The following is a 19,675-nucleotide window of genomic DNA, read 5'->3' on the forward strand; positions in this document are numbered from 1 at the left end:
AGCACATACGCACAATGGAGACCACTCCTCCATAAAAGCAATAACGTCCTGTCACTTCCAGACACATGGATGAACTGGAGGGCATTACAGAGATTGCCATTTCTCCCCCATATGCAGGAGCTAACAGGTGGACCTCGTGAGAATGGTGGCTACCAGAGGCCAGGAAGGGAACGGTGGAGGGTAACAACAGAAAGAATATGTTTGTTTGTTTCTCTATTTATTCATTTATTTAGAGACAGAGGCTCTCTCTGTTGCCCAGGCTGCAGTGTAGTGGCCTGATCTCGGCTCACTGTAACCTCCGCCTCCTGGGCTTAAGCAATTCTCCAGCCTCAGCCTCCCAAGTAGCTGGGATTACAGGCACGTGCCACCACGCCTGGCTGATTTTGTTCTGTTTTGTTTTAGTAAAGATGGGTTTTCCCATGTCGGCCACGGTGGTCTTGAGCACCTTATCTTAAATGATCCCCCGCCTCAGCCTCCCAAAGTGCTGAGATTATAGGCATGAGCCACCACACCTGGCATATAAAGGTATTTATGTCCACTAGATTTGACACTTAAAAATGGTAAAGGTGGGTCAGACACGGTGGCTTATGCCTGTAATCCCAGCACTTTGGAGGCTGAGTTGGGCGAATCACGAGGTCAAGAGATCAAGACCACCCTGGCCAACATGGTGAAGCCCCATCTCTACTAAAAATACAAAAATTAGCTGGGCATGGTGGTGTGCACCTGTAGTCCCAGCTACTTGGGAGGCTGAGGCAGGAGAATCGCTTCAACACAGGAGGCAGAGATTGAAGTGAGCCGAGATGGTGCCACTGCACTCCAGCCTGGCACCTGGCGACAGAGTGACACCCTGTCTCAAAAAAAAAAAAAAAACGGGTAAAGGTGGTAAATTATATAGGCATATTTAACCTTAATCAATATTTTATCAAACATAGAGAAAAGGGCATGGGGGTTGCTGCTGATGACGTCTCTCTGTGGGTGAGAGGCCAGGATGGGCTTCTGGGAAATGGGTGAGGTTGAGGGGCTGACGGAACCTCTGATCTCCCCAAACTGAGCCCCGTCTCCCCTCCTCTGGGCCTGTCCTGACGGCTTTCTCCATCTGCCTGGGTGCCCGGAGCCCTGAATGCAGGCCGTGGAGGAGGGCTTGGAGGTGCCCTGTCTGCCATCCTGTGCCCTGACCCTGCCCTCACACCCAGGCTTCATCTTCTCTCTGCATCTGTCCACGCTTCCCTCCATCATCAGCAGGAAGTTCCTCAGCTATGGCTCTGGGATCATCAGACATGGGACAGGTATGGGGTTTCCTCACCTGTGACAGAAACGGACAGTGGGTCACTCGGGGCTGACCAGCGGTAGGGAGAGTCACGGAAAGAGCCGAAGCATCTGTAGGTCCCTCCGTGGGTGGCAGGGCCCAGAGGGAAGTGGGCCTGGAATGTTCCACTGATGCTGGGCACTGCAGGGAGACTGAGTTCAGGGGCCTCCCCTTCCCTGGATAGATGGTACATGTCAAACCAGGTCCGGGAGTTGCAGGACAAGGTCATGTTCTCTCCTGGCTGAACCGTGGGGCTCGGCTGGGCTGAGAGAGAAGGTTTCCCGTATCGACCTGGAAGGAGAAGAGGCAGTTTGCTCAGGAGGCTCTTCCTTGTCACAGCTCCCTTCACACCTGAGCTGAGAACTCACTCCCTTGCTCCATGAGCTGATGCTCTCTCTCACCCTCCACCCCGTCTCTCTTCTGTCTGTTTTCTCCTTCTACCTTCCCTGTCTCTCCCCTCACTTCCCCACCCCGGGTAGGTTTTCTGTTTTTTGTATTGTTTTACTCTCTCTGACCTTACTTGGATTGGTTGATCTTTTTCCTTGAATTCTGAGTCTCTCACTTTGTGTCTTGTTCATAACTTTCTGCCTATTTCTAACTATTATGTATGTCTCTGTCTATTTCTGTATTTGGTGTCTACAAATGATCTATCATCTATATCTATGTATCGTCTATCTATGTCTCTATCAATTGTCTATCTTTCTATCCATCAATCATCTATCTATCATCTATATATATGTATCATCTCTATTATCTCTGTCTCCCTCTCTCTACATATTCATCTTCATTGTCTCTATGTATCATCTATCATTCAATCAATCATCATTTATATATATACAACCTCTCTATGATCTACCATCTACCTATTTATCATCTATCTATCTGTATCTCTCCATCTGTCATCTGTGTCTCCACCTCCTTGTCTTTCTCTGCTTCTCCATCTCTCTAGTTCTCTTTGGAATCTCTGCAATCCGGCCCACATTTCCATCTTTCTCTCTCCCTGTGCCCCTCCCACAGGGCCCTGATTTTAGGGCTTTTCTCTGCTCCCTTTTATCATTCTCTCCACTTCTCTGCCCTCTTTTCTCTCTCTTTATGTGTCTGTGAGTCTCTCAATCCCCTTTCTCTGGCTCATTCTGTGTGAGTTTATGTCTTTGCATTTTGATGTCCCTGATTTCTCTCTGTGTCTCTCAGTAATGCTACAGTATGTGGGATTAGTTGGAATATGAACCTCAGAATCCAGTCTGGGGACCCCAAGTACACACAGCACACTGGGGTGGCTGTTCTGGGGCCATGGTATCCTGGGACGATTACGGCTCCACTGCACGGAAGGCAGGGCCCAACTCAGGTCAGAAATCTGGGTGTCTTTGGGTTCTCCTGGTAGAGAACACTTTGTGGAGGAAATGCAGAAATAAAACCTCTACCCTGTTCCAGGTGTCTGAGCAAAGCCAGCATGGAAGGACACCTCTCTCTGGGACATGTCTGTCTGTCTGTGTGTCCCCTCTACCTCTTTCCCTCTTTTCTCACTCCCTGTATGGCCCCCGTGTCTGTCCTCTGTTATGACGTGTGGTCTGGACTTGTGTCTCCTGTTTCTCTGTCTCTGCTGGTACAGACCTCACCAAGTCAGTCTCTCTCCATAAGAACCCCACGCTCATCTTCCTCATGAGCACCTGGGGCTTCCAAGTCCTGGATCATTCACTCTGTGTCCCAGTGACAACGAGAAGAATGTCTGGACACTCTCACCTGTGATCACAATGCCCAGGGGGTCACTGGGAGCCGACCACTCATAGGGGGAGTGAGTGACAGAACCGTAGCATCTGTAGGTTCCTGCAAGGTGAGTTGTCATGGGACCTATGGAGAAGTTGGCCTGGGAGCCTCCATCACAGGACTCTCCAAGGAGGCACAAGAGGTCCTCAGTGACCCCTTCTCTGTGCAGAAGGAAGTGCTCAGACATGATATCTGACCAACACTGCAGGATGACCGTCTCTCCTGATTTCACCAGGGGAGCTGGGAGGGCCAGGAGGGAAGGTTTTCTGTGGATTCCTAAGAAAAGAGATTGTGAGTTTAGAAGGCATCTCCCTTTCTCATCCCATCCATGGGACCTGGAATGAGTGAGGCTTCCCCTCCCCAGTGTCTGACTCTCTCCTCCCTCTCTGTGTCTCCCTGCTCTTTTCTGTGCCCTTCACCCCTGGTGCAGATCCCTCCCTCTGTCTCCCTCCCTCTTCTCTGTCTCCATCTCTAGCAGCCCCTGACTCCCTTCCCACTGGGCTCAGCCTCATCCCTTGAGCTGTTTCTGTTTCCCACTAATCTGTTTCTTCCTGTCCATGTGAGGGTGGAAGAGGAGCCACGACAGGCTGCACGTCCAGGATCTGAACAGCCTGGTTCAATCTGTTTTGGATAAATTGGAATCCCTGGCAGGAGGTATGAACTGATGAGGAAGGCGGGCAGCAGTTTCCACTTACCCTGTTCCTGGTGGGGACTGGGAGCCTCTCCTGCCATGTCTGTGCTTCTCCATGCTCCCAGCTTCCATAGGGCAGACCCTGGTGCTGGTTCCAGGAGCATCGACCCCTCCCTATGTGGATCAAGCCTGGTGGTGGCCTCAGCATCCCCCGCTTGCTGATCTTGGGGTGGCCACCCTTCTCCTGGTGTGGTTTCTTGACTTGTCCTTGCCCTGGGTTCCTGTGTTGTGTCCTGTTGCTGCTGTAGAAAATTATCACAATATGGTGGCAGGAGAGAACACACTGAGCCCTTCCAGTTCTGGAGGCAGAAATCGGACCCAATCCTCTCTGGGCTAAAATCAGGGCATCTGCAGGGCTGCATTCCCTCTGGAGACTCGGGGGAGAATCAGTTCCTTTGACTTCTCCAGCCCTTAGAGGCCACCTGCATTCATGGCTCCTGGCCGGCCTCCACCTTCAGAGCCCGCAGTGGCTGGTGGAGTCTCCCTCCCACTACGCTGCTCTAATCCCCACTCCCCTCTTCCTCCTCCTCTCATGTGGGCACTTGCGATGACACTGAGCACCGCTGGACAATCCAGGCGGCCTCCCCATCTCAAGGTCAACTCATCAACAACCTGAGCTCCATCTTCCCCCTTCAGTCCCCTGCCCTGTAACATAAATAGTCACAGGCTCCAGGGATGGGAATGTGGCCATCACTGGGGACAGTTATTCTTCCTACCATGGCACCCACTTCCCTGTATTCAATCCCCTTTACCACAAATACAGTCAGGGCCTGGGTGATTGGACCCTGAGGGACACCCCACCAGAAGCTCTGGGATTCAGGAGGTGGGACAGTGAGAAGCCCAGACAGGAGCCCTCTGACCTGTGACTATGATCTTCAGGGGGTTGCTGGGTGCCGTCCGCCCAGTGGGGGAGTGCGGGTGAAAACCCTGACATCTGTATGTCCCTGCGTGTGCTGCAGTCACGGGGCCCATGAGGAAGCTCTCCTGGAATATAATGCTGTAGAGGATGGGAACGTGGAATCTGTTTTCTTTGTACAGGGTGAAGTTGTTAAACCCACCACCATAGTGACACCAAAGAGTCACGTGTCCTCCTGGAGACACCACAGCGCTGGGCCAGGCTGACAGGAAGGGCTCGTCCTGACCACCTGGGGGAGGAGGAGGAGTCGCCTTAGAGAGGTAGATGTGGAGCCGCCCCTCCTTCCCTGTTCTCAGAGTATTCTCCTCCTTTCCATGTTTCTAAGGCTCCTACCACACCTGGGTGCCCAGGAGGGACCCATCCCACATACACATGGCGTCTCCCTACAGGAAACGTGCCAGCTGAGAACTTTGAGTAAGTGCTGAGTAAGAGACTCCTACTAGATTTTAATACTACAAGATTATTTATATAAAATGACACAAAGTTGACACAGGTGGAGGGTGCGATCTTTGTGAATGGAATATTAGCTAATGCGTGAACTACAGTAAACAATTGAGCCTCCATTAGAAGATCTGGAATGTCAGGTCATGGCTGTGGTTCCTGCACGTCTTCTGGTAGAATGACAGCAGCCACACAGCAGCCCTACCATCATGGAAACGCTGGAAGGTGTGCGTTACCCTGTTGTCCTCAGAGCCCTGCAGCTCCTAGCGCGGCTTCCCTCCCCTCCTCTGCTGATGACACCACTTCCTCCCTGCACACCCCAGCTTGGAGCATCCCAGTCTTCTCCAGGTCCCCACAGACTCAGCCAAGAGAAAGAAATGCTGGGGAGGGCTGGGACAGGACTGTGGCCAAGCTTCCGTGAGCTTCCTTTTCCTTGTTCACAAGGATTTCCACAGGGTTTCCCATGGTCAGCCCATCAGTCAATACACTATGCTGCCTGCCTCCCACTTCAGGAAAATCATCTTATGTGACGAGATGACAACCTAAGAATTGAGAAGGGCTCACCCATGAGTGGCCAGGCCCTCTGAACCAAGAAGAAACCTGGAAAGAAAGATCACGATGGACAATTCATCTACACATCACCCCCAGCCCATATCCCACCTCCAACCTGTTTCTCCATCTCCAGGTCCTTATCTCCACCCCAGGACCATATCTCCACTTCAGGCCCATATCTCCACCCCAGGACCATATCTCCACCCCAGGACCATATCTCCACTTCAGGCCCATATCTCCACTCCATGCCCACATCTCCACCCCAGGACCATATCTCCACTTCAGGCCCATATCTCCACCCCAGGACCATATCTCCACCCCAGGACCATATCTCCACCCCGGGACCATATCTCCACTCCATGGCCATATCTCCACCCCAGGACCATATCTCCACCCCAGGACCATATCTCCACTTCAGGCCCATATCTCCACCCCAGGACCATATCTCCATCCCAGGACCATATCTCCACCCCAGGACCATATCTCCACTTCAGGCCCATATCTCCACCCCAGGACCATATCTCCACCCCAGGACCATATCTCCACCCCAGGACCATATCTCCACTTCAGGCCCATATCTCCACTCCATGCCCATATCTCCACCCCAGGACCATATCTCCACTTCAGGCCCATATCTCCACTTCAGGCCCATATCTCCACTCCATGCCCATATCTCCACCCCAGGAGCATATCTCCACTCCATGCCCATATCTCCACCCCAGGCCCATATCTCCACCCCAGGCCCGTATTGCCATTCCAGGCCCGTATCTCCACCCCAGGCCCATATCTCCATTCCAGACCCATATCTCCACCCCAGGCCCATATATCCCCACCCCAGTCCCATATCTCCACCCCATCGCTCCCCGCCTCGATTCCCTCCAGGACTCACCGACACACGCCATGCTGACGACCATAAGCGACATGGTGCTGCCTGTGCAGACCAGCGGCCGTGCCCCAGCTCCCTTCAGCAGCGCACAGGATGTTGTGAGGGGCCCAGCCCGTGCCATTTACATGCTGACCACATCATGGGACGGTGACGTACGCAGGCTCTTTCCACCTTGCATGAGGCCCAGGGGGTGTTCGGTCAAGAGAGGAACACGGCTTCCTGGAAATAGTTCTGACTTACAATCATCACCTTGCATCCTTCGCTATGATCAACTTTAAACATGTCTCAGATCCAATCTCTTGTACATGAGATGATTGAATTCTGTGCTGACGTTAAAGACTTTTGATGTATTTTGTTGTTGTTGTTGTTGTTGTTGTTGTTTTTATCTGAGATTCAGACTCTTCTTCATGTGTAATATACAAAATACCTAATAGGTATTAATATTACTAGAGTAATTGTAACAAGAATCATTAACAATTTTCATACTTGTATTTCTAGTATTACTGCAGAACCAGTTAAAATTATTTAAATTCCCAGTGAAGGATTATGCAATTATTTACAATCTTAGAATTCCACTTTATTAGCAAAAAACAAAACATGTAAATTCTGGATCTTGTAGTTTTACCTAGAATTCATCTCGTGACCCAAGAGTCCAGAATCTAAACTAATAATTAGCTCTCTCTCTCCCCTTCATTTTAAATTTCACAGAAATATCCAGTAACACAATGCTATGAAAATCAACTTTCCCACGGCTAATTTTGAGTGTCAGAAAGAAAACTCCAGAACATTTTTTTTAATTTTCAATATATTTTTTTAATTAACAAATAATTTTACATACTTATGGGGTACGTATTTTGATATGTACAATGTATAGTGATCAGACAAGGATAATTAGAACATTTTAAGAAAAAATAAACTGATAACATCCTCCAACTGGGATTCCAGATCACTGCAATAACCAAGTCACCACACCTCCCCATCTACTCTGCTGTCATTCTGATCCCTATGTGAACCCTACTTTTCTGAAATTTGTAAGAATTTTTTCATTATATGTTGTGAATTTGTAGAACCCATCATTTATCTTTAAGTCATGGGGCCTTGCGATGTTGCCCAGGCTGGTCTTTGACGTCAGAGTTAAAGCAATCCTCCAGGCCCAGCATTCCTAGCAGCTGGCACTACGTCACCGTCTGCCACACCCACGTCATAACTTCTATGAAAGAGTCTCCGTGTCCACTCTCATGAAGATGCAGTACTTTATGTAATTTTATAGAACCCCTTAAAATTTGTTAGCCTGAGTCCTCTAATTTTTTATTATAGGTTATTTGGTTTGCTTTCTTTTTCTTGAGACAGACTTGCTCTGTCACCCAGGCTGGAGTGCAGTGACGGGAGGTCTGCCCTCTGCAACCTCAGCTTCCCAGGTTCAAGCGATCCTCATGCCTCAGCCTCTTGAGTAGCTGGGAGTACACGTGCCGCCACCAGGCCCAGCTAACTTTTGTGTTTTTAGCAGAGACAGGGTTTCACCTGGTCTTGAAACCTGACCTGAAGTGATCCGCCGACCTCAATCTCCCAAAGTGCTAGGGAAAACTTGGTTTTTTATAGCATTATTACTGGATATTTCTGTAAATTTTTTTTTTTTTTTTGAGATGGAGTTTCGCTCTTGTTACCCAGGCTGGAGTGCAATGGCGTGATCTCGGCTCACCACAACCTCCGCCTCCTGGGTTCAGGCGATTCTCCTGCCTCAGCCTCCTGAGTAGCTGGGATTACAGGCACGCACCACCATGCCCAGCTAATTTTTGTATTTTTAGTAGAGATGGGGTTTCACCTTGTTGACCAGTATGGTCTCGATCTCTTGACCTTGTGATCCACCCGCCTCGGCCTCCCAAAGTGCTGGGATTACAGGTGTGAGCCACCACGCCCAGCCTGTAAAATTTTAAATGAGGCAAAGAGAGAGAGCCATTAGCTTGGACTCTGGACTCTTTGGTCATGAGACAAATTCTAGATAAAACTACAAGATCCGGAGTTTACATGTTGTGTTTTTTGCTAATAAAACAGGACTCTATGATTGTAAATAACTGTATAATTCTTCACTGGGAATTTAAATCATTTTAACTGCTTCTGGCTTAATAATAGAAATTCAACCATGAAAAATTATAATGACTTTTTGTCACAATTACTCTGATAATGTTAATAATACCTGTTAGATATTTTGCATATTACACGTAAAGAAGAAGAGTTTGAATCTCAGACAAAAACAACAAAAATACATCAAAAGTATTTCACATAAGCACAGATTTTAATCATCTCATGTATGAGCAATTGGATCTGAGATGTGTTTTGAGTTGGTCATAGTGAAGGATGCAACGTGATGATTGTTGCTATCAAGGAACACTTGAGCCTGGGTAACTTCTAAAGAAAACAGATGTGTTTGGCTCACAGTTCTGCAGGCTGTACTAGAAGCATGGCACCAGCATCTCTTTCTTGTGGCGACCTCAAGCTGCTCCCACTCTGGCAGAAGGATGGGGGCCTGTGTGTGCAGAGACCACAGAGATCACAGGGCAAAAGAGGGAATGGGATGAGGCGGTAGAGCCTCCAAGCTCTTTTTAGCAACCAGCTCTCAGGGAACTAATAGAAAACTTGCTAACCCCGTCTCATGGGGGCAGCAGTAAACCATTCTTGATGGATCCACCCCCATAATGGAAACACCTCACAAAAGGCCCAAACTCCCACACTGTGAGTTAAATATCAATGTGAGGTTTGGAGGAGGTCAGACTTTCAAACTGTAGCTGTGATATCTCCAGCACATTCTCTGATTATTTTGAGAACTATAGCTGAGAAAGTAGGAGAAATCTGGGTCTCCTGCCACTTGGGTGCTGGTTCTAAAGAGACGTTGAGTGTGGTTACCTGGCAGTGAAGAGATGAGAGACGATCCCTGAAGAGGAACTGCCGTGGTCAGCTTCTTACTGGGTTCCCATCTTCCTCCAGGTAACCCCAGATACCTGCACGTTCTGATTGGGTCCTCAGTGGTCATCATCCTCTTCATCATCCTCCTCTTCCTTCTCATTCATCACTGGTGGTCCAACAAAAAGAGTAAGTCTCATGAAGCAGAGGCCGGAGACCTCAGGGCCGTGTGCGGAAGCGGGATGGGACCACGCGGGTGTGTGTTCCTCATCGGCGGGGTGGTCTCTGGCCCAAGGCAGGAGCTGCAGACGCAGGGCTTTCTAGAGAGAGCACCAGACACCCTATCCCTGCCTTCAGCTCAGAATCAGTGGGATGGAAATTGAGAGCTCTTCATGGGAGGGGTCCTTGTACCCAGAGAGATAGAATGTGTGAGTCAGGCTGTTGGCAGCTGAGGGGCCTCAGGCACCCATGGCCTCCCCCTGTGTGTTGGTGTCTGCACATGAAATGAGGACACAGAAGGGCCCTCCCAGGTGTTTTGATGACTTCTGTCTCCTACAGATGCTGCTGTAATGAACCAAGAACCTGGGGAGGACAGAAGAGTGAACAGGGAGGTAGGTCCTCCTCGGCCCAGCCTTGGGGATGGAGTCTTATTCCCTAATAGTCACATAGAATGTGAGCCCCTCCCTCACTCAACATTTCCCTCTCCAGGACTCTGAAGAACAAGACCCTCAGGAGGTGACATATGCACAGCTGGATCACTGCGTTTTCACACAGAGAAAAATCACTCGCCCTTCTCAGAGGTCCAAGAGAGCCCCAACAGAAACCAGTGTGTACACAGAACTCCCAAATGCTGAGCCCGGATTGCTGTCTTCTGTCCATGAGCACCATAGACAGGCCTTGAGGGGTCCTCTAGGGAGACAATGGCCCTGTCTCAAACCCGGCTTACCAGCTCCAATGTAACAGCACCTCGGACCTGAAGGCATGAGTCTGCATCTTAGGAGATCACTCTTCCTCACACCATGAATCTGAACGTGGCTCTCTCTTGATTACAAGTGTCTGCGGTCCTCACTGTCTGCTGGACAGAAAACACACTCGTTTGCTTAACCCACAATTCTCCATTTCACTTGACCCCTGCCCACCTCTCCAACCTAACTGGCTTACTTCCTGGTCCTACCTGAGACTGCAGTCACACTGAGGAACTCACAAGTCCAGACATACAAGAGGCTCCCTCTTAACACAGCACTTAGACACGTGCTGTTCCACCTTCCCTCATGCTGTTCCACCTTCCCTCCGACTATCTTTCACCCTTCTGTCATCAGTAAAACATAAAATTTTTTTATAATTTCAATGTAGGTCTCTCCTCTTTAAATAAACATGTCTGCCCTCATGCTTTAGGTAATGTGACTCTTTTTTTGCCTGAAGTTTCCCATGTTATCATTACTACGTCTATATAACCATGCATGTTCTCCAGATAAGAACAGCAAAAATACCTCAAAAGTCTTTAATATCATCACAGAATTCAGTCATCTCATGTACAAGAGACTGGATTGGAGACATGTTTTGAATTGCTCATAGTGAATGACACAAGGTGACAATTGTAATCAAAACGATTTCCAGGAAGCCATGTTCCTCTCTTGACCAAACACCCCCTGGGCCTCATGCAAGGTGGAAAGAGCCTGCGTACGTCACCATCCCATGATGTGGTCAGCATGTGAACTGCATGGGCAGGGCCCCTCACAACATCCTGTGCGCTGTTGAAGGGAGCTGGGGCGCGGCCGCTGGTCTGCACAGGCAGCACCATGTCGCTCATGGTCATCAGCATGGCATGTGTCGGTGAGTCCTGGAGAGAATCGAGGGTGGGAGTGCTGGGGTGGGGATCCCAGCCTGGAGCGGAGATATGAGCCTGGAGTGGAGATACGGGCCTGGAAGTGTAGACCTGGGCCTGGAGGCTGGGTCTCTGCACAGCCAAGAGCCCTGTTCCCTGCTGTCAGGTGGGCAATGAGGCTGAGTTTACCTTTAGCCCATCAAGGGCCTAGCTGCCAATGCGCACAGCCCTAACAGGACAGCAGGGGAGGCCTGGTTTGTGTGCAGATGAATCATCCATCATGATCTCTCTTTCCAGGGTTCTTCTTGGTCCAGAGGGCCTGGACACATGAGGGTAAGTCCTTCCCTAAACTTTAGGGTGTCATCACCCCACATAAGAGGATTTTCCTGAAACAGGAGGGAAGCCCTGTGGGGGAGTCTCTCATAAACTAGGAAGAGGGGACCCTGGGATGTTCGGCCTACAGTTCTGACCTAGCCCTTCCCAGCCTTTCCTTCCCTTGGCTGAGTCAAGCTCTGTGGGGACCGGGGTGAGACTGGGGTACTCCAAGCTGGGGTGTGCAGGGAGGAAGTCATGTCACTGGCAGAGGAAGGGAGGGAAGCAGTGCTAGGAAAGGCCGACACTCTGAGGACAAAGGTGTAACTCACACCCTCCAGCGTTTCCATGACAGTAGGGGCTGCTGTGTGGCTGCTGTCATTCTACCAGGAGAGGTGGGGGAACCGCAGCCATGAGCTTCTCATTCTAAATCCTCTGATGGGGGCTCAGTTGTTTATTGCGGTTCACACAGTGGCTGATACTCCATTTACAAAGGACCTGCCCCCACCCAATGTTTTCCTTGTGTTGTTTTATGTAAGCAATTTTGCAGATTTAAAATCTAGTAGGAGTCCCTCATTCAGAACTTACTCAAAGTTCTCAGTTGACACGTTTGTTGTAGGGAGACGCCATGTCTGTGCAGGATGGGTCCTTCCTGTAGCTCTGGGCACCCAGGTGTCGTAGGAGCCTTAGAAATGTGGAAAAAGGGAGAATCTTCTGAGCACAGGGAGGAAGGGGCCGCTCCACATCTTCCTCTCTAAGGCAACGCCTCCTGCTCCCCCAGGTGGTCCGGACAAGCCCTTCCTGTCTGCCTGGCCCAGCCCTATGGTGCTTCAAGGAGGACATGTGACTCTTCAGTGTTACTATCGTCTTGGGTTTAACAAGTTCATGTTGTACGAGGAAGACCGAATCAACGTTCCCATCCTCCAGGGCAGAATATTCCAGGAGAGCTTTCTCATGGGCCCTGTGACCCCAGCACACGCAGGGACCTACAGATGCCGGGCTTCTCACCCCCACTCGCCTACTCCGTGGTCGGCACTCAGTAACCCCCTGGTGATCAGGGTCACAGGTCAGAGGGCTCCTGCCTGGGCTTCTCACTGTCCCACCTCCTGAATCGCAGAGCTTCCAGGCCCTGACTGTATTTGGGGTAAAGGGGATTGAATACAGGGAAGTGAGTGCCGTGGTGGGAAGAATAACTGTCTCCAATGATGGCCACATTCTCATCCCTGGAGCCTGTGACTCTTTATGTTACAGGGCAGGGGACTGAAGGGGGAAGATGGACATCAGGTTGTTGATGAGTTGACCTTGAGATGGGGAGGCCACCTGGACTGTCCAGCTGGGCTCAGTGTCATCACAAGTGCCCACATGAGATGAGGAGGAAGAGGGGAGTGGGGATTAGAGCAGCGTAGTGGGAGGGAGACTCCACCAGCCACTGCGGTCTCTGAAGGTGGAGGACGGCCAGGAGCCATGAATGCAGGTGGCCTCTAAGGGCTGGAGAAGTCAAAGGAACTGATTCTCCCCCGAGTCTCCAGATGGAATGCAGCCCTCCAGATGCCCTGATTTTAGCCCAGAGAGAATTGGGTCCGATTTCTGTCTCCAGAAGTGAAAGGGCTCAGTGTGTTCTCTTCTGCTGCCATATTGTGATAATTTTCTACAGCAGCAACAGGAAACAACACAGGAACCCACGGCAAGGACAAGTCAAGAAACTGACAGGGTGGCCACCCCGAGATCAGCAAGGGGGGGGATGCTGAGGCCACCATCAGGCTCGATCCACAGAGGGAGGTGTGGATGCTCCTGGAACCAGCACCAGGGGCTGCCTATGGAAGCTGGGACCATGGAGAAGCACAGACATGGCAGGAGAGGCTCCCAGTCCCCACCAGGAACAGGGTGTGTGGACACTGCTGCCCGCCTTCCTCATCAGTTCATACCTCCTGCCAGGGATTCTGATTTGTCCTAAACAGATTGAACCAAGGCTCCAAAAGAGATTGGACCTCAAGGCTAAGAGCCTAGAAATGCAGCCTGTTGTGGTCCCTCTTCTACCCCCACATGGACAGCAGGAAAGAAATTTGTGGGAAAGAGGAACAACAGCCAAAGAAATGAGGCTGAGCCCAGTGGGAAGGGAGTCAGGGTCTGCTAGAGACAGAGACAGAGAATAGGGAGGGAGACAGAGGGAGGGACCTGCACCAGGGGTGACGGGCACAGAAAAGAGCACGGAGACACAGGGAGGGAGGAGAGAGTCAGACACCGGGGAGGGGAAGCCTCACTCATTCCAGGTCCCATGGATGGGATGAGAAAGGGAGATGCCTTCTGAACTCACAACTTCTCTTCCTAGGAGTGCACAGAAAACCTTCCCTTCTGGCCCTCCCAGGTCCCCTGGTGAAATCAGGAGAGATGGTCATCCTGCAATGCTGGTCAGATGTCATGTGTGAGCACTTCCTTCTGCACAGAGAGGGGATCACTGTGGCCTCCTGGAGCCTCGTTGGAGAGCCCCGTGATGGTGGCTCCCAGGTCAATTTCTCCATGGAACCCATGACGCCTGCCCTTGCAGGGACCTACAGATGCTACGGTTCTGTTACTGACTCTCTCTATGAGTGGTCGGCTCCCAGTGACCCCCTGGACATCGTGATCACAGGTGACAGTATCCAGACATTCTTCTCATTGTCAATAAGACACAGAGTGAATGATCCAGGACTTGGAAGCCCCAGGTGCTCATGAGGAAGATGAGCGTGGGGTTCTTATGGAGAGAGACTGACTTGGTGAGGTCTGTACCAGCAGACACAGAGAAACAGGAGACACAAGTCCAGACCACACGTCATAACAGAGGACAGACACGGGGGCCATACAGGGAGTGAGAAAAGAGGGAAGGAGGTAGAGGGGACACACAGACAGACAGACATGTCCCAGAGAGAGGTGTCCTTCCATGCTGGCTTTGTTCAGACACCTGGCACAGGGTAGAAGTTTTATTTCTGCATTACCTCCACAAAGTGTTCTGTACCAGGAGAATCCAAAGAAACACGTATTTCTGGCCTGAGTTGGACCCTGTGGCCTCAGGCCTTGTGGCACCTACAGATGCCGTGTTCATTATGACACCTCTGCCTTCCGTGCAGTGGAGCCATAATCGTCCCAGGATATCATGGACCCAGAACACCAACCCCTGTGTGTTGTGTGTATTTGGGGTCCCCAGACTGGATTCTGAGGCTCATATTCCAACTAATCTCACATATTGTGGCATTACTGAGAGACACAGAGAGAAATCAGGGACATCAAAATGCAAAGACATAAACACACACAGAATGAGTCAGGGGAAGGGGATTGAGGGACTCACAGACACATAAAGAGAGAGAAAAGAGGGCAGAGAAGTGCAGGGAATGATGGACAGGAGCAGAGAAAAGCACTAAAATCAGGGCCCTGAGGGAGGGGCACAGGGAGAGAGAAAGATGGGGATGTGGGACGGATTGCAGAGATTCCAAAGAGAACTAGAGAGACGAGAGGCAGAGAAAGACAAGGAGGTGGAGACACAGATGACAGATGGAGAGATAGAGATAGATAGATGATAAATAGGTAGATGGTAGATCATAGAGAGGTTATAGATACATGATGATTGATTGACAGATGACACATAGAGATGATGATGATTATGATGATAGATGATACAAAGGTAGAGAGGTAGACAGAGAGATAATAGAGTGATAGATGATGCACCGATATAGATAATAGATAGACAACCTGTGGATGGAACCAAATAGATAGATAGATCAATAGATAATAGATAGAAATATGCAGTTATGAACTGGACAGTGAGAGACTGAGAATTAAAGAAAAAGGAAGATCAAGTCAACCAATTCAAGGAGGGTCAGAGAGAATAAAACAAAAATGGAAAACATACCCGGGGTGGGGAAGTGAGTGGAGAGACAGGGAAGGTAGAAGGAGAAAACAGACAGAAGAGAGACCGGGTGGAGGGTGAGAGAGAGCATCAGCTCATGGAGCAGGGGAGTGAGTTCTCAGCTCAGCTGTGAAGGGAGCTGTGACAAGGAAGAGCCTCCTGAGCAAACTGCCTCTTCTCCTTCCAGGTCTATATGAGAAACCTTCTCTCTCAGCCCAGCCGGGCCCTACGGTTCAGGCAGGAGAGAACGTGACCTTGTTCTGCAGCTCCCGGAACTGGTTCGACATGTACCATCTAACTAGGGAGGGGGAGGCCCCTGAACTCAGGCTCCCTGCAGTGCCCAGCATCAATGGAACATTCCAGGCCCACTTCCCTCTGGGCCCTGCCACCCACGGAGGGTCCTACAGATGCTTCGGCTCTTTCCGTGACTCTCCCTATGAGTGGTCAGCCCCGAGTGACCCACTGTCCGTTTCTGTCACAGGTGAGGAAACCCCATACCTGTCCCATGTCTGATGATCCCAGAGCCATAGCTGAGGAACTTCCTGCTGATGATGGAGGGAAGCGTGGACAGATGCAGAGAGAAGACGAAGCCTGGGTGTGAGGGCGGGGTCAGGGCACAGGATGGCAGACAGGGCACCTCCAGGCCCTCCTCCACGGCCTGCATGGAGGCCCGCGTTCAGGGCTCCGGGCACCCAGGCAGATGGAGAAACGGTCAGGACAGGCCCAGAGGAGGGGAGACGGGGCTCAGTTTGGGGAGATCAGAGGCTCCCTCAGCCCCTTATCCTCACCCATTTCCCAGAAGCCCATCCTGGCCTCTCACCCACAGAGAGATGTCATCATCAGCAACCCCCATGTCCTTTTCTTTTCATTTTCAAAAATATTTACTAAGGTTACATAATTTACCACCTGTACCATCATTTTTAAGTGTAAAGTCCAGTGGTCATAAATACATTGATAAGGTTGGCGCGGTGGCTCACGCCTGTAATCCGAGCACTTTGAGAGGCCAAGACAGGTGGATCATTTGAGATCCGGGGTTCAAAACCACCCTCGCCAACATGGGGGAAATCACATCTTTACTAAAAATACGAAAAAAAAATTAACCAGGAATGGTGGCATGTGCCTATAGTCTCAGCTACTTGGGAGGCTGAGGCATGAGAACTGTGTAAGCCAGGAGACAGAGGTTACAGTGATCCGAAATCATACCACTGTTCTGTAGCCTGGGTGACAGACAGAGACACTGTCTCAGCAAATAAATAAATAAATATTTTTATATTCTTTTTTTCGTTGTTACCCTCCACCATTCCCTTCCTGGCCTCTGAGAGCCACCATTCTCTCTACCTTCCTGAGGTCCACCTGTTACCTCCTGCATATGGGTGAGAAATGGCAATCTCTGTAATGCCCTCCAGTTCCATCCATGTGTCTGGAAGTGACAGGACGTTATTGCTTTTATGGAGGAGTGGTCTCCATTGTGCGTATGTGCTACATTCTCTCTATCCGCTCATCCACTGATGGGCAGGTAGGTTGATGCCGCACCTTGGCTACTGTGAACAGTGTTGGGACAGTCGTGGGAGTGCAGATAACGCTTCAATACAGTGATGTCCTTTCCTTTGGGTTTACACCAGTAGTGGAATTGCAAGATCCTATGGAAATTCTCTTTTTAGGTTTTGTTTTGTGTTTCTTGTATTTTTGAGCCAGAGTTTCACTCTTGTTGCCCAGGATGGAGTGCAGTGGCACCATCTGGGCTCACTGCAACCTCCATCTCCTGGATTCCTGCGATTCTCCTGCCTCAGCCTCCCAAGTAGCTGGGATAACTGGCACCCACCACCATGCGCAGCCAGTTTTATTAGAGACTGGGTTTTGCCATGTTGGCCAGGCTGGTCTCAAACTCCTGACCTCAGGTGATCTACCCACCTTGGCCTCCCAAATTGCTGGGATTACAGGGGTGAGCCATGGCTACCGAACTTTTTATTGTATTTATTTATTTTATTTTATTTTTTAATTTTTTTTCTGTTCTCCAATTGTGGATAATTTTTCTGAGGCTTCAGATAATTCTGTTTATAATTATGTTTCTCTAACTTTGTGCAGAATTACTACAAAGGATATGAACACATAATGTGTCCACCAGGCTTCATTCTCTTTTTTTAAATTAATTTATTTTATTTAATATAACAATTAATAATTATTATTATATCAATATATTAATATTATTAATAATATATTATTTTAGAGACGGCATTTCTCCATGTTGGTCAGGCTGGTCTTGAACCCCCGACCGCAGGTGATCCACCCGCCTCTGCCTCCCAAAGTGCTGGGACTACAGGCGTGAGCCACCGCGCCCGGCAAACTTTTTGTTTTTTGAGGAACTTCCATACTCTTCTCCTTTGTAATGGCTGTACTAATTTACATTCCTATCGACAGTGTACCAGGGTCCTCCCTTCTCTACCACCTCGCCAGCATTCATTTTGTCTTTCAGATAAAAGCCAGTGTAATGGGGTGAGAAGATGGCTCACTGTGATTTCAGTTCGCATTTCTCTGATGACTACCGATACTGAGCACTTTTTCATACACGTGTTGGCCATTTGAATGTTCTGTTCGCTAAGTGTCTGTTCAGGTCTTTCACTAATTGTTAAAGTAACTGTTTCATTTCATTGAGCTTTATGTGTACTCTAGCTATTAATCCCCTCTCAGTCGCACACTCTGCAAATATTTCCTCCCATCGTCTGGGTTGTCTCTTCACTTCTTTGGTTGCTTCATTTGAGGTTCAGAAGCTGCTTAGTTGGATGTAATCCCAATGGTCTATTTTTGTTTTGATTTCTTGTGTTTTTGACGTTTTAAAAAAATATCTTCTCTGGCCGGGTGAGGTGGCTCACACCTGTAATCCCAGCACCGTGGGAGGCTGAAGCGGGCAGATCATGAGGTCAAGAGATAGAGACCATCCTGGAAAACATGGTGAAGCCCCCTCTCTACTAAAAATGCAAAAAATTAGCTGGGCATGGTGGTGGGCGCCTGTAGTTCCGGCTACTCGGGAGGCTGACGCAGGAGGATCACTTGCACCCAGGAGGCGCAGGTTGCAGTGAGCCGGGATGGCACCACTGCATTCCAGCCTGGCAACAGAGCAAGACTCTGTCTCAAAAAAAAAAAAAAAATGTCTTTCCTCAGATAAATGTCCTGGAGCATTTTCCCAGTGTTTCCTTTTACGCATTGTATGGGTTCAGGCTTATGTCTTTCACCCGTTTTCATTTGGTTTTTGTCTATGCTGAGAGGCAGAGGTTTCAGTTTCATCTCTCTGCATGTAGATATTCAGCTTTCCCTGCTCCATTTATTGAAAATGTTGTCCTTTCCTGATTGTAGGTGCTTTGCCCTTACAATCATCAAAGTTCATTGGATGTAAATGCATGGATTACGTCTATGTTCTTCCCTCTGCTCCATTGTTCTATGAGCCTTTCTTTATGCCAGTATCATGCTGTTTAGCTTACTACAGCTTTGTAACATATTTTTAAGTGGGAGAGTGTCATGCATCCAGCACCTGTTTTGTATTTATACCTCAAAATCTTACGACATGGGCATCGCTTTTGATGATTGTGGAGAAGGGGGTGCCAGGGCCCATTAAATAACAGTATTGGCCATTAGTTAACCTCAAAGATTTCCAATGAGTGGAGGATAGGCACCCTTATTTCCACACCTCTCTCCTGTCCGTTGTTCTGGAAATCCTTTAAGTAGCTGGCCTTCACCCACAGAACCAAGCTCCAAAAATGGTGAGAAAAGGATTCCTCTTATCTCTGCTTTTGGAAACCTGGGGAGGTTGGTACCTTGGATTCAAGCGTTGGCTCAGTGCCTCCTAGCCCAGTGATTGTGGGGTGGTCTTCTAACATCTCTAACCCTAAGACACTGCAACAGTGAAAGGTATCTGGGGTTAGCAAAGGGCTCACTGAAGTCTCCTCATTTTGAATTTCCACAGCTGAGACCTCCTTCAAGCTAAATGGATGAGTACAAATCTGACATCCTTCTCAGGGATAATGTGGTGGTTTTTATGCCTGCATTTCAAACTGGAGGACAAATTCATGGGGGCTTGTGAGAGGGAAGGGAAGGGAACATCTGATGAGCGCAGGGTGTTTCTGCAGGATTCCACTTACCATGGAATAAGCTCCTGTTGCTCATGATGCAACCCTGGCTGACTCAGCAGAGCAACAGTCTTGCAGTAAGA

The 19,675-nt window shown here is 49.5% G+C and overlaps 2 protein-coding genes across 3 annotated transcripts in view; one reads left to right on the forward strand and one right to left on the reverse strand.

The window, feature by feature from the left end:
- Positions 1-1,198: 1,198 nt before the first annotated feature.
- LOC105705738 (putative killer cell immunoglobulin-like receptor like protein KIR3DP1) overlaps positions 1,199-19,675 on the reverse strand; it is a 63,233-nt gene continuing 44,756 nt past the window's right edge. The window contains exons 9-17 of the mRNA XM_064380843.1: positions 11,139-11,294; positions 10,401-10,526; positions 9,458-9,623; positions 8,991-9,080; positions 6,560-6,775; positions 5,683-5,718; positions 4,622-4,906; positions 3,047-3,346; positions 1,199-1,597 (exon numbers count right to left, since the gene is read on the reverse strand). Coding sequence (XP_064236913.1) covers positions 1,272-1,597; positions 3,047-3,346; positions 4,622-4,906; positions 5,683-5,718; positions 6,560-6,677 — 1,065 coding nt within the window. The 5' untranslated portion in view covers positions 6,678-6,775; positions 8,991-9,080; positions 9,458-9,623; positions 10,401-10,526; positions 11,139-11,294 and the 3' untranslated portion in view covers positions 1,199-1,271. The remainder of the gene's footprint in view (positions 1,598-3,046; positions 3,347-4,621; positions 4,907-5,682; positions 5,719-6,559; positions 6,776-8,990; positions 9,081-9,457; positions 9,624-10,400; positions 10,527-11,138; positions 11,295-19,675) is intronic.
- The window catches only part of LOC105705730 (killer cell immunoglobulin-like receptor 3DL3), a 29,730-nt gene continuing 21,285 nt past the window's right edge, over positions 11,231-19,675 (forward strand). For both annotated transcript variants that reach the window (XM_064380840.1, XM_064380841.1), the window contains exons 1-5: positions 11,231-11,287; positions 11,577-11,612; positions 12,373-12,657; positions 13,921-14,220; positions 15,659-15,952. In XM_064380840.1, coding sequence (XP_064236910.1) covers positions 11,254-11,287; positions 11,577-11,612; positions 12,373-12,657; positions 13,921-14,220; positions 15,659-15,952 — 949 coding nt within the window. In that variant the 5' untranslated portion in view covers positions 11,231-11,253. The remainder of the gene's footprint in view (positions 11,288-11,576; positions 11,613-12,372; positions 12,658-13,920; positions 14,221-15,658; positions 15,953-19,675) is intronic.

The sequence above is a fragment of the Aotus nancymaae genome, unplaced genomic scaffold (genome assembly GCF_030222135.1).
Source record: "Aotus nancymaae isolate 86718 unplaced genomic scaffold, 86718_ANA_hifiasm-v0.15.2.pri h1tg000028l, whole genome shotgun sequence".
In the NCBI taxonomy this organism is placed as follows: Eukaryota; Metazoa; Chordata; class Mammalia; order Primates; family Aotidae; genus Aotus; species Aotus nancymaae.